This window comes from Eucalyptus grandis, chromosome 1 (assembly GCF_016545825.1).
Source record: "Eucalyptus grandis isolate ANBG69807.140 chromosome 1, ASM1654582v1, whole genome shotgun sequence".
NCBI classification, from domain to species: domain Eukaryota; kingdom Viridiplantae; phylum Streptophyta; class Magnoliopsida; order Myrtales; family Myrtaceae; genus Eucalyptus; species Eucalyptus grandis.
This window is the reverse complement of record NC_052612.1, coordinates 52,805,632-52,819,679: the sequence shown is the minus strand read 5'-3', so window position 1 is coordinate 52,819,679 and position 14,048 is coordinate 52,805,632. Positions and strand designations below refer to the sequence as shown.

The window sequence follows — 14,048 nt, the reverse complement described above, 5'->3', positions numbered from 1 at the left end:
TCAGAAAGGAATTAAAGTGAACGTAGACTTTCCTTTTCTACCTTTCTTCGCCAATCCAATTCGGAAAAACAAAGTGATTATAATAGGCTTTGCTCGATTGTTTCGAAATCACCAACCGTTCCAATATCTTACTACGTTTGTTTGCACGGCTTAGTGACTAATTCGAGTCACCAACTCTTCTACGCAAATTATCAACTACTATTTGATTAGTAGAGTCTATAATTTTTTTTTTCAAATAACCAACCCTTCTTATAATTTACAAACATTGATTTGTTAAAGTTATCAACTCTAACACAAAATTTATAACTAATTTCAAAGTTAGCAACTACTCCACTAATTTAGTGACATTTACTTGTAGAGCTCAATTTACCGACTCTTTCATGAAACTGCTAATCGCTAATTGAGTTAGTTACTAAATTTAATCTGATTTTTTTTAAAACTACCCACTTTTACTATTATTCACTAACTTCAATGGCAACTTACAATTAAAAAATAAAAAAATGTTGATGATTCTTTTAAGAAGTTATCAACTTTTATTTAGTTAGTTACTAATATTTATTTGATTTTTTTAAGAAGTACCAATTGTTTCAATATATACCAAATTAATTTGGAGAAATCTTTGACCCAAAAAAAATTGGAGAGTTCTCTAACATGTTAAAATTACTGCTCTTCTATAAAATTATCAATTTTTGTCCGAAATTATCCATTACATTCCAGTCAAATACCAACATTTAAATGCGGTGGTTAAGTTATCGATTTCTAAATGAAAGTATTAACTTTTATTCGATTGTTCAAAAAGTACTAACTATTCCAATAACATACCTACATTTGTTCAGAGAGATTTCCAATGTGTTAAAGTTACAGTCAAATAAACATTGGCAAGAGGACTCAAGTAGGTTTCTCAGTAAGAGCCGATAACTTTAACATACATATAAAATCCATAAATAATTTGATGAATTTTTCTAGAATACTCTTTTCTTGAATATCAGTCAAAAAAGTTTCGGATTGCCTAGTATTCCACCAATTAGTAATTTCCTCATGGGAAGGGGAATCTAATCCGTCTCCAAATATATCTCTTGATGGTGACGGGCGATGAAGCACTCTCTCCCATGTCAGCTGTGTTTGATCTGGTATTCCGGTTACTCTTTTGACTCAACACACATCTGCAAATTTTCAAAATAGATAAATTTTTTGAAACATTCAAATAGACCCTTGTACTCGATCAAATAAGAGGAAGTAAAGTTAGAATTTTAGATGTTAAATTAAAAGAGTTGATTAATTACTCAACCCAGTATAAGTAGTTTGTTGTAAGAGTTGGTAACTTTAGTACTATGGTAATTCTGTAGGTAAAGTACCAAGAAAGTCATAAACTTATTGCATTTGTATAAATTTAGTCATAAACCTTTTAATTTGATTAATTGATTTTTAAACATTTTCATATTTGCACAAATTCAGTTCATATTGCCAATTTAGACTAGAAATCGCTGACATGGACGCCGGCAGTCTTTTGTGGCACGGCTAACGCTAACGTTGACATTTTTAGATTTTTTTTTCTTTTTTCCTTTTTTCTTATTTTTCTTATTTTTTTGTTTTTATTCTTTCTCCTTTGCCCTATAGCCGGTATTGGCCATGGTCAGAAAAGGCCGCCCTCGCCCAAGCCACAAGGGTCGTGCCCTCACTAGATTCGGCAAGGGTGACTATTGCATGTGGCCAGTGAGGACCACGATGCCCTCATTGGCCTTCGGTTGTGGCTGGTCATCGGCCATGGTTGGGATAGGCCACAATGCAAACAAGAAAGAATAGAATTAAAAAAAAAAATAGGAAAAATAAGAAATAGGAAAATAAAAAAATCTAAATATTAAAATGTTTACGGCTACCGTGCCGATGGTTGACGTCTACATCAGCAATTTCCACCCTAGATAGTTGAATGAACTGAATTTGTACCAATTGAAAAAAGTTTATAACTAAATTGGTCTAATTAAAAGTTTATAACTGAATTGGTACCAATGTAATAGGTTTAAAACTTTTTTGGTATTTCCCTTAGCTCTGTAACAAATAAATATTGATAAATTCTTAACACAATTGGTAATTTTGAAGCAATCACGGAGTTGGTAATTTTCTTTAAAAGTTAGTTTCTCTAATACGTGGACAATGATAAATTACGCAAGTATTGGTAACTTATAGAGATGGTCGATAATTTAAAACAAGCAAATAACTTATGGCACTTCTACAAACCTTTCGGTAACTTATCGATGCGTTAATGATTGGATAATTAAGGTTGCATCCTTAAGACTGTTGGTAACTTCCAAAAATGTTACCTGTTAAAAACATTGCCGCGCTTTCAAGGAATTAGCAGCGAGGAATAGTGTTCCATATCTTCACGCAAGGAAAGCTAGGAATTTGCTTTAAAGCTCTCTCACCAGGATCTCTGGCCGGTAGGATTTATTGAGGAGGGACCATGTAGGTGGGTGTTAAGTGATGAAAATGATCCTGCAGTTGCAAATTTGAAAGCAATCACTAATCCTACTCACTTTAACTTTCGGCTCCTAGAGTGGACAACGTGACAAAGAGTCTTTAGCACGACCCTCAGAACTGGTGTCTGGAAGCCATGTGTACTTCACTGTCCCTATAAGCATGATCCAAAATGATCCGCAGATGATCCTGGCTGTGGCAAAATTTCGGCTGTAGAATTTAGCTAGGGGAAACATGGTCTTTTTGCTGATAATGTTTTGAAAGCATCTATTTGATCATGGGAGTGACAAAAGCATCTTCTCTGAAACCTTTAAGTATCTATATAATCAGACCCCAAGTTCTGAGGTTGGTAAAGCTAAGATCTTGTGAATACATTGCGCCTTAAAATTCCTGTTACAGCATACGGCCTGCTGTAGCATAATGGTTCTGAAAGCTACTGTTTGAATTGAACTGATGCTCCGTAGAACATCAGCCGGGTCATACTTTATTATCATATCATAGATCCCACCCCAACTCTATCTTCCAACTCAGTGAACCGGAACAGATCACAATGTCAAGAAGGAACTTTTCCAATTTGGGGCGAAGAATTTGGAAGTTGTACTGACTGAGAGGATAACTACATAAACATGACAAAGAAACTTCACAAAGTATTCTCCAAAAGCCATGGGTAGGCATGCTGATCGAATTCTATTGAAGAGCATACATACCATCCAAGATTCATCATGTATTTCGAGTGCTTTCACTGTGACTTATCCCTTATTAGCTGTAATTTGCTTTTGATGTGTGGTTTTATACGAATTATTTGGATGGAGCAATTAATAGCTTCCTTTGAAAATCATGATGCGTGCTTAATCATTTTAATTGGAAAATATGGAAGAAGGCTTCCAGATGATTTCACATTTTAGAATGGCTTTTCACCATGACTGAGACGTACATTAGCATGCTTCCTGATGGTTGAGGTAATCATATCGAAGCACTTAAACCTGGACTTTTCAGGAATTGGACGATTTGTCGATAGCTCCACTTGCTACTTGTAATAGAAAATGCCTCATTAGTGGTAGGCCAAAAGAGGGATTGAGTGCAATTACAGTTGTGGAGGTCGTACTAATGTTGTTCACCAAAAATATCAATTAATCTTTAGACAGAAAATCAAACTGTGACTGCTCATCGAATAGTTGACGTCTGAATCATGTTCACAATCCAGATAGATGAATGGTTCTGGAAAAATAAAATAATCTAAGGGTGTGCTAGTTGACATTGAAAATTGGTTCTCCTTTGACATATCTGACCAACATGAAGTTCCCCTCACCAAGAAAATTGCGGTAGGGGGTGAACAAATGCGTTAGAAAAACTTGGTTGAGCCATTGGAGCATCTTTGTCAAGAAACAATGGAGTAAGCTGATGCAATTATTACACAACAAACTTTCGAAACTTTTGTCTGTAAAATCTCAGCGTTTAGAAGAAGTTGCTTCCATCTCTTGTGAGGAAGAATCAGAGAGATACTGCTTCAGTGTGCTCATTTCATGAGCCATATCCATCATGCTAGGCCTTGTTGAAGGAGCATACTGTGTGCACATGAGACCGAGCTCAATTAGCTCCACTATCACCTCGCAACATGCCTTCCTCAAGTACTCGGACATTGACGACGTGCTGCACCGGGATAGCGCTGGTTGCACAATGGGATCGAGATTGTGGGGATAGTGACTTTTGACCCATTCATGCAAGCTTGAACATTCATCAAATAGGACATCTGTCGGGCGTACTCCCGTCACGATCTCTAGCAGAAGAACCCCAAAACTGTAGACATCTCCTTGAGTTGAAGCCCTTTTCCCCATCCCGTACTCTGCATTTTCTCAGAACAGTCGTGTTGGAAGGTTAGGCTTTTACTACTAGAGGAGGTCAAATAGTCAGGTTTTTGACATATGATCATAGAGAAAAATAGCTTCGTGTCGAAGAACTAGTGGAAGTGTAATGATTTATGATTTATATGCAGATACAAATTTCCTAACTCATGAGCGACCTAAAACTTGTGCAAACATGGAGTGACCACAATTCAGTTGACATTAAAGTGTGCACAATGATTAGTGGCAATTCAATTTAATGAGACTGCAACTGCAACATACCAGGAGCAATATAGCCGACTGAACCGCATAATAATCCATCTGTCGAGCAGAATGATGCCAAATCATATGGCGGAACGTCTTGGTCATCTCCTTTTACCAATCTTGATATCCCAAAATCAGTGACCAAAGCTGTCATATCGTCATCCAGAAGTATGTTGCTCGGTTTTAGATCACAGTGAACAACTCTAACAGGAGAGTAATGGTGTAGATATGCAACAGCCTCGGCCACATCGCTACAAATGCTGACCAACTGAACCAAATCCAGCCCTTGGTCCAGCTTGTGGCTTGGGTACAGATGCCTCTCCAGGCTCCCATTTGACATCAACGGAAGAACCAGAGCCTTAAAATCCGGCCTACTGCATATGGTTATGATCCTAATCAGATTCCTGTGCCTGGTCCTCTTTAGTATTTGGCACTCTCTTTTGAAGCTCCTGGGATTTCTCCAGCAGTCTTCGAATCCAAAACCTTCACGGCGATTCTTGTGTTATCTTGGAGAACCCCTTTATAAACATGCCCGAACTGGCCCGAACCAATCAGGCTGGAAGGGTTGAATCCACCAGTGGCCTCCATGAGTTGCCGATACGAAATTTTTGGGTACCTGTGCTCTTTGCTTTCTTGCTTTTCTTCAACTACCATGTCACTCTTACTAAAACTTGCGAGCTTCTGTCTGATTTTGGACCTGAGTGTGAGAGGGTATCCAAATACGCAGAATATGGGAGTGACAACCAATGAAAGGAGAATTGGCACAATAATCAAGTGATAGTGTCGCCTCTTCTTACAAGCTTTCATGCCCTTGATTGATCCACAGAGGCCACTGTTTCCCAGGAAAGAATCCTCCGTCAGGGCAGCAAATGCACCGTCATCCGATACATTTCCAGAGAAACCGTTGAAAGAGAAGTTGAGCTGCTTTAGAGTTGGAGATGCCTGGAGAGATTGCGGAATCGCTCCAATCAAATGGTTGGAAGATACGTCGAGTGCTCGAAGATAAGGCAACTGCCCTATTGAAAAGGAAGGGGACCTTCCAACATGTTGCCAGAAAGATTGAGGAACTCGAGTGCAATGCAGCTTCCGAGTTGCGATGGTATGGTCCCAGAGAGATTGTTTGACGATAAATCAATTGCCAGGACCATGTCCATTTTACTCAGCTCCAGTGGTAGAGCACCGTGTAAATAATTACTAGACAGATTCAAGTATATCTTCAAGCTCCTCATACCCGCCACTTCATCAGGAATTGTCCCGGAAAGTCTGTTGTGAGAAAGGTCTAGTATCTCCAAATTCACGCATTTTGCTAGACTTGGAGGAATCATTCCGGAGAGCTGGTTCTTGTATAGGAAGAGCCTTCTTAATTGAGAAATGTTGGCAAAACTATCTGGAATCAAACCTGATAGCTTGTTTCTCGACAGGTCCAAGAGACCAAGGTGAGGAAGATCACCCAGAGCTGAGGGAATCTCACCAGATAACGAATTGTTCGACAAATACACTCTTTCCAGCCCTTGCATTCGGCATAGCTCGGTTGGAATGGTCCCATTCAAGAAATTGCTAGACAAGTTCAATAGAGTGAGATTAATAAGGTTCGAAATTTGTGGAGGGATTGAACCATGGATGAGATTCTCGGCCAGATGAAACTGCCGCAGAGTACGAGGAAGATTGCCGATGTTAGCAGGTAGCTCTCCACCGAGTTTATTGGCTCCCAATTCAAGCTCTTGCAAGTTAGATGAATTGGCTAAAGCTGAAAAAAAAGGTCCGAGGTTGGTGTTACCGTCGTGACTCACGAAATTATTGTAGGAGAGATAAAGATACTGCAAGCGTGGCAATTTGTGGACAATGCCAGAGGGCAACTCCCCACTCAGCATGTTCGACTCTAAGTCAAGCCACATTAGCCTCGTAGAGTTGGCCAATGCTGGAGGGACCGGACCCACAAGCCTATTGGACCACAGCAAAAGATACTTCAACGCCCCAAGCTCACACTCATCTCTCAAGGGTATTTTCCCGGTTAGAGTATTGTCAGACAGGTCCACGTATTCCAAAACAGACGACCCATTACAGAAAATTTCTTCCGGAATGTCACCTGAAAGCTTGTTAATTCCCAAATTGAGGTACACTAATTTGCGAAGAGAACCAAGCTCTGAAGGGATTGTCCCTTCAAGGAAATTCCATGTGAGGCTCAACTGTTGGAGCTCAACAAGAGAGCCCATCTCGGGCGGTATGCGACCTCCAAAGAAGTTCCTGGACAGATCAAGAATAATTAGCTTAGAGAGACCAGCAATTGCAGGAGAGATAGTGCCTCCTAGTGACCTTCCAGACAGGTCAAGCGTTACTATTGCACTTCTTGCACTGTTGCACGTAACTCCTGTCCAGTTGCAGACATGGACGTCGCTAGAATTCCAGCTTTGCAAGGCGTTTCGTGGGTCCGAAACGATGCCTGACATGAACGACACAAGCGATGCTCTATCGCTCACGATTTGACTGTCGCCAGCGCGGTCTCCAGAAACAACAGCGCGAAAGGCAGTGAGCAAGAAAAGGACACTAACATACAAAGTGAACAATTTGAAACGACCCATCTTTTGTTTTCATGAAATTGTCTTCTCCGAACTAAAACTTTCGAAGAAAATGATCGCGGATGCGAAGGGGACAGAGAGAGGGAGAGAGAGAAACAAACGAGCTTGTTGGTGTTGTATGAGGGGGAAGTGCATTACTATGCATGGCGCGGTGCGTCTTAATTAAAGGAGAACCACGAGCCACGAGGATATGCTATACCAGGAAGTAACGTAATAAACTAACCAAAGAATTCATGCGATGTGTCCTAAGGGTCGTGCCTAACTGCCGTCGACGGGAGAGAGCGCAACGTTTGGCGCCGATGAACTTTGACTTCACGAGGTCAACCAATGGCAGAGGACCACGTGGGAACCCGAGGCGCGACACGGCAGCCGGCGTCGGGGAGCCGTACGGGCTGCGAAGTGGTGTACATGTCACCACACCACCTGCGAGGCCTAACTCTTTTTATCTCTCTCCCTTTTTTTATATATTTCGATTTGCTTGTGGGTTTTAGGCTGAAATTTAGTGGAGGATGCGTTGTTTAAGGATGGGATAATCTAAGTTAATAGGCACGCCTAGGAGGGTGACGGGGCAAGTTTTTTTTTCGTGGGATTTTGGTATATTTGTCGGCTGATACATTAGTTGCATGCGTGTGCACGGAACTTACTACTAATTAACCTCTTGTTATTAGGTAGACTTTGTCCTATATTTAATCTGATGTTTTACATAGACAAAGGTTAGGGTCAGCATACCTGATGTATGGCCAAAAAAAAAATTGCCATTTGCGGACGCTTTTTTAGCTCGATAAAGAAGTGCCAATAGATTATAGTGACTCCTTTTTGGTCTTGTAGCGAGGTCGGAAATAGTATTTCATCGTGTTACAAGACGATCCGGTTACTATATCGGCAAAATGCCTCTCCTTCATGTATGGAAGGCTCCACTTCTATTTTGGCATTGACAGCGAGTTGTGATAGAAAATTTCTAATTCATCTCGAAAAAATGGGTGGAATGTTTATTCACCTTGCAAAGATATTTAAGATACCTTTTGTTTGTATTCTTATTTTCGCTACCATATGGCGTAAGGCCATGAAATGAAGAATGAAGTTGTAAGGAGTTTGTCCTAATATTTCAGATGGAGCAAAGGGAGATCTTCATCATTTACGGATCACTTGGATAAATGTAGTAACTCGTGAGAATAGTGTATCCTATAAATATATGATACAAAAATATATGAACACATCATTCACACATTTTGATAGTCTTTAAGAAGATAAAAGAAAAAAAATTGTATCAAGATCGTATATAAAAGTAATATGATAATATCCTCTAGTGTGGTGGGAATACACGCATATGAGGAAAACTAGTGAGGATGTGGTTATTATAAAATTCAAAATAGGTCATGGGAGCTTATATGGTGCCCTGAGATTTACTGTCATGATTCCGTTGCAATCACGTGTGTTGAGTTGTAATCCTTCTATAGAGTGTGGTAAATGACAAGATCTTAAAAGATTTATTATCGATGAGTGAGATTTGCGCACATCGTCATCCAATGACAAGGACCTTTCCGTAGATCTAATTCTCGAGGACTCATAGAAACCTCCTTCACACTTTTTCATCAACTAACTGTGACCGACTTCCATGCCTATAAAAAAAAAGAGTGTAATGTCTTCTCTCATGAAAGCAACCTCAAAATTGAGCATTACTACGTGAAAAATATGACATGTGTATTACCAATTTAGGATTTTTGGTGGTATTATCCAAAAGATTTACATATTACACGAGAAAATAAATAGTTTGTCTACCTAGCAAAGAAACAAGTGAAACTTGAACCCCTCCGTGCGACAACTTGCACATAAAGTCACTGTGGTGATTTCTGAAGTGGATGGATATGTGGATGGATAGATAAGATTGAGAATAGAGACATCGATGGTGTTCTAGACGTCCAGTCATTCTGTTTTGCTTGAAGTGGACATTTTTATAGTGGGGATTTAATGAGTACGAGCAAAATGCATTTTTAGAGAAAATGACCAAGAAAAGTATGGTTCTATGGCTGCAAATTTAACTTGCAGATATTGGTATTTTTTTTTCCTTTCCATGCCCGAAGGCCCAAAAGTGCTTTGAGCTTTTCTTCCATCTTCGTCTCGATATCGAAAGGAAGCATTGTTTGTTAGTGGAGGGGTTAGGCCGATACACTCGAAAGCACCAATTGAAAAAAAACCAGAAGAAAAAAACCAACAAAAATGAACACTACCTTCTGAAATCGAGAGTACTCCACTACGTGACGTTTGCATCATCTTGTCAGTCGGTCCCCATCTTGAGTTAGGGCTTGCCTACACACCCAATTGATCGTTTCTCTGTTTCGGTATAGAAATTATAAGGGTCCCCGTATCGACAAATTGAATCACACTTAGAATCGTGATCGAGTGCTTCTGTAGGACTCGTGAGTTTAGCCTCCATGGAACATTAGTCGACTGTACAAACGCCACGAGCTCGATGCCCACGACCCCAGTCGATCTCAGCTGTTGAATTGTCAGCTGGCCTTGTTTGAGATCTACATGATCTGATCATTTATGTGCTCTGAGCTCTTGTGTATCAAAAAGCATGCACATACCGGTATTGCTGTAGTCTTTATTGCTAGAGCGATCGGTAGCCACTATTTTCCATGTCTTTTCTTCCAATGGAAAACAGAAAAAGGAGAAAAGAAAAAAGGAAATCTTCTTTTCGTTTAAAGACCAGCACTATGAATTAGAGTAATGTCCACTTGCTAAGTGCAGGACCGACCTTTTTTTTTCTTTTTTGGATACATATTTGCATATATATGACTATATAAGCATCTGCCCGTTTGATCATATATATCACCATGCTATTAACTTATAATGTGAATCTACCTGCATTACCAAACCAATTCCTCCAATAACAATGACGGAAAGTTAACATAGGAGAAATCAATTAAATTAATCCGTCGTGATAGAGAGTCGAACACTTAATTACCAATGGGACACGTTCAAATTGAACCATGAGGCACACGATGATATCATTAGGCATGGTCAATGTCTTCAAACATGGTGCTCGATGGTCTATGTGATGTCCAGTTCAATACTATCAACTTGCAAATCTTATATAGTTAAGTGGGTTGTTAGTATATATCTCAAACATGGAGGCCTAGCGTGATGACCGCATGTAAAGTCTATGCTTTTTGCCCTAGTTGTTATATCTATATATATCATCATGCTATTAACTTGTAATGTGAATCTACCTGCATCACCAAACCAAATCCTCCAATAAGAATGACGGAAAGTTAATATAGGAGAAATCAATTAAATTAATCCGTTGCAATAGAGAGTCGAACACTTAATCACCAATGGGACACATTCGAATTGAACCATGAGGCACATAATGATATTATTATGCATGGTCAACATCTTCAAACATGGTGCTCGGTGGTCTATGTGATGTCCAGTTCAATACTATCAACTTGCAAATCTTATATAGTCAAGTGGGTTGTTAGTATATATCTCATACATGGAGGCCTAGCGTGATGACCGCATGTAAAGTCTATGCTTTTTGCCCTGGTTGTTTGTGCATACCAAATCAATTGTAGTTTATAGGAATCTGTGAATCTGCCTGCATAACCAAACCAAATCCTCTACCAACAATGATGGAAAGTTAATCTAGGAGAAATCGATTAAATTAATGTCGCGATAGAGGGTCGAACACTTAATCACCAATGGGACAAGTTCGAATTGAACCCTGAGGCACATAATGATATCATTAGGCATGTCGGCGTCTTCAAAAATGATGCTCGATGGTCTATGTGATGTCTAGTTCAATAGAATCAACTTGCAAATCTTATATAGTCAAGTGGGTTGTTAGTATATATCTCATATATGGAGGCCTAGCATGATTAGAGGTGTGCAAAATAACCTAGAACTACTTGAACCACCTACAATTGGGCTGAACTGAGGGTTCCCATGGGGGCTAGTTTGGTCCTTAGTTTCAATTTAGCGGAACCAGTGAGTATTGATCCGGTTTCCAATTCAAGGCATGGAATCGCCCACCCACCCATCAAGATTAGATCGGTATATATATATTAAAAAAAAAAATTCATCTCCATTATTTAATTATTTTATAGTTTTTTGACCAAATATATATGTACATATATGGATATTTGTAGTTATTGTATACTATTGACTAATTTTGTCTCTTGAGTGTGTGATAAGATTAATCTCCTACTTTTTTCTTGTCATTCTAATAACCCATTTACTTGATTTTTCAATCAAAACAAAATAAACATACGTAAATGAAAGAGAGAACCGATAGGAGATGTCCATAATTTAAAAGTATAATTAGATCTCTCATTAGTTATTTCCATGATTAAATTAGGTTGATGTTGAAAAAATATGAATCAAACGATTAAGTTTTTAACTTCTGTGGAGGTTAGGACTCTTAACGTGGAATCTAAGGGCATGCTTGGCAACTGACCAAATAATGAAAATTTCTATTATTTGGTTCTCGAGAGTAGATTTGAAACATAAATCCGTTTAGTAAATTTTTTGTTCTTGGGAACAAATTTGTTCCCATGAATAGATTTGGAGTAGAATCAAGAAGTAAAAAAATTGATTATTTGTTCTCGGAAATAATTTTAGAATCAAGCCAACCCTCTTTTTTTTTTTTTTTTTTAAAAAAATCTTTTCTCTTATTTTCTTCTTGTTCTTCTTCCTTCTCTCTTCTTATTTCATTGCCGCCGCTGCCGCCATCCACTACTACCGGTCATCGATAGCTAGTTGGCTGAGGTCCGGCGACCTCGTCGGGCCAAGGTAAGATCCGGCGAGCTCACTGGAGGCTCGCCCAACTGTGGCCAAGGGAGGCTTGGGCGAGGCCCACCTAGCCATCGGCGAGCCTCGCCTGGCCGGGCAGTGGCCGAGCTTAGCCAAGCTTGCCCAATTGTCAGCGGGGCTCGACCTTGCTAGGCCACTATGAGGTCGGTGTCGCCCAACCAAGGTGAGGCTAACCTTGCGATGGCTTAGCCAACGAGGCGCGGCCTTGTCGAGAGCCAATGATGCTCCGGCGAGGTCATCGACCCTTGTTTGGCTGATTGCCAGCCTTCCAAGGCTGGCAACCGGCAATCAGCCAAAGCTTGAAGAAGAATAAGGGAAAGAAAAGAAAAAAAGTGATAAAATTATTAAAAAAATAAACGAAAATGATTTGGAGTATAAATTTTGAAGACGATGCCAAACGCAATTCTATTCTGGGAATAGAAATTTTGGGTAGTTACCAAGCACCTCAACATGTTTAGAAATTATTCTCGAGAACAAAATAAAAAATAATAATTTTTTATTATAAATTGTTCTCGGGAACATTAATGGTTACCAAATGCACCCTAATTCTCCACATTTTTTCGATGTTAGAAACCTTATGAGGACCACACTATAACTTTCGAAGAAATTAAATTCTTAGCTAACTATTTGCAATCCTTAATCAAAATCAATGGCTCATAACTCAACTCAAATATAAAAGCGAATAGGCTTTGTAGGGGTTGGAATCAATTCCATGGATCCACTTGAAAACTAGACCGGACAAACGGTCCGGTTCCCAAATAGATCTATGGAACCAACAGATGGGTCTCGATTTCAATTTTTCAAAACCGGTCTTTAGTGGGTGGTTCCCGGTTCCAAAGTGAGAACCGCCCGCCCAGACCATGCTCATCTCTAAACATGATGACCGCATGTAAGGTCTATGCTTTTTGCCCTAGTTGTTTGTGCATACCAAATCGATTGTAGTTTATAGGAATTTGTGAATCTGCCTACATAACCAAACCAAATCTTCCAATAACAATGATGGAAAGTTAATCTAGGAGAATCGATTAAATTAATGTCGCAATAGAACACATAATCACCAATGGGACACGTTCGAATTGAACCGTGATGCACATAATGATGTCTTTAGGCTTGGTCGACGACTTCAGAGATGGTGCTCAATGGTCTATGTGATGTTCCAGTTCAATAGCATCAACTTGCAAATCTTATGTGGTCAAGTGGGCTGTTAGTATATCCCTCATATATGGAGGCCTAGTGTGATGACGGCATGTAAAGTCCATGCTTTTGCCCTGGTTGTCTGTGCATACCAAATCGACTGTAGTTTAATAAAAAAGCGATAGTGCTAAGATCCAGAGAATTCGAGCCAGGCGAAATTTTATAATGTTTCCTCTCGCGTCTGCGATTAAAGAAAGTGCACGTGGTCCAGGAAAATGATGTCAACTTAACTAAGCGTGAAATAGCGGTGACAAATCCCTGTGATGTCGACTATTTGGATCTTGTGTTATCTTCAACTTATTCTGCAATCTCCTTGTCAACGTCTGTTTCTCATATTCTGACTTTCAAATGGCATGGTATTGTATGAAGAAATAAGGATGAATCAATCCCATGTGTAGCTTGGTTTCTGGAAAAAATTGTCCAAAAATCATAAAACCTATTGTACAGCAGCCAATTCAGTTCTAAACTTTTTAATTGTATTAATTTAGTCATAGACTAATTATGCGATGGCTAATTAAGTCCTAAACCTTTCATATGTGTTAATTTAATCATATACCTTTTAATTGTGTTAATTTAGTCATAAACATATTAACAATTTATCAATTTAGTCATAAACCTTTGATAGTTTGCCAATATAGTCCTTTGGCGATTTCCGGCCAAAATTATCCGGAAAAACTATATTGGCAAATCATTAAAAGGTTTAGGATTAAATTTGTACAATTACAAGATTTTTGGAAAGACTATACTAGCAAATTGTAAAAATGTGTATGAATATTTAAGACTAAATTGACAACCATTCAATAAGTTTATGATTGAATCGGCATAATTTAAAAGTTTAAGATTAAATTGGTCGCCCTATAATAGATTTAAGACTTTTTAGACAATG

General features: G+C 39.1%; 1 protein-coding gene across 1 annotated transcript; it reads right to left on the bottom strand.

Moving 5' to 3' along the window:
* Positions 1 to 3,704: 3,704 nt before the first annotated feature.
* Positions 3,705 to 7,285, bottom strand: LOC104436018 (putative leucine-rich repeat receptor-like serine/threonine-protein kinase At2g24130). The gene is given in 4 exon segments (XM_010048753.2): positions 3,705 to 4,315; positions 4,596 to 5,030; positions 5,033 to 5,602; positions 5,605 to 7,285. Coding segments are annotated over 4 exon segments (2,952 nt in total). The 5' UTR covers positions 7,157 to 7,285; the 3' UTR covers positions 3,705 to 3,920.
* Between the last annotated feature and the right edge of the window lie 6,763 nt (positions 7,286 to 14,048).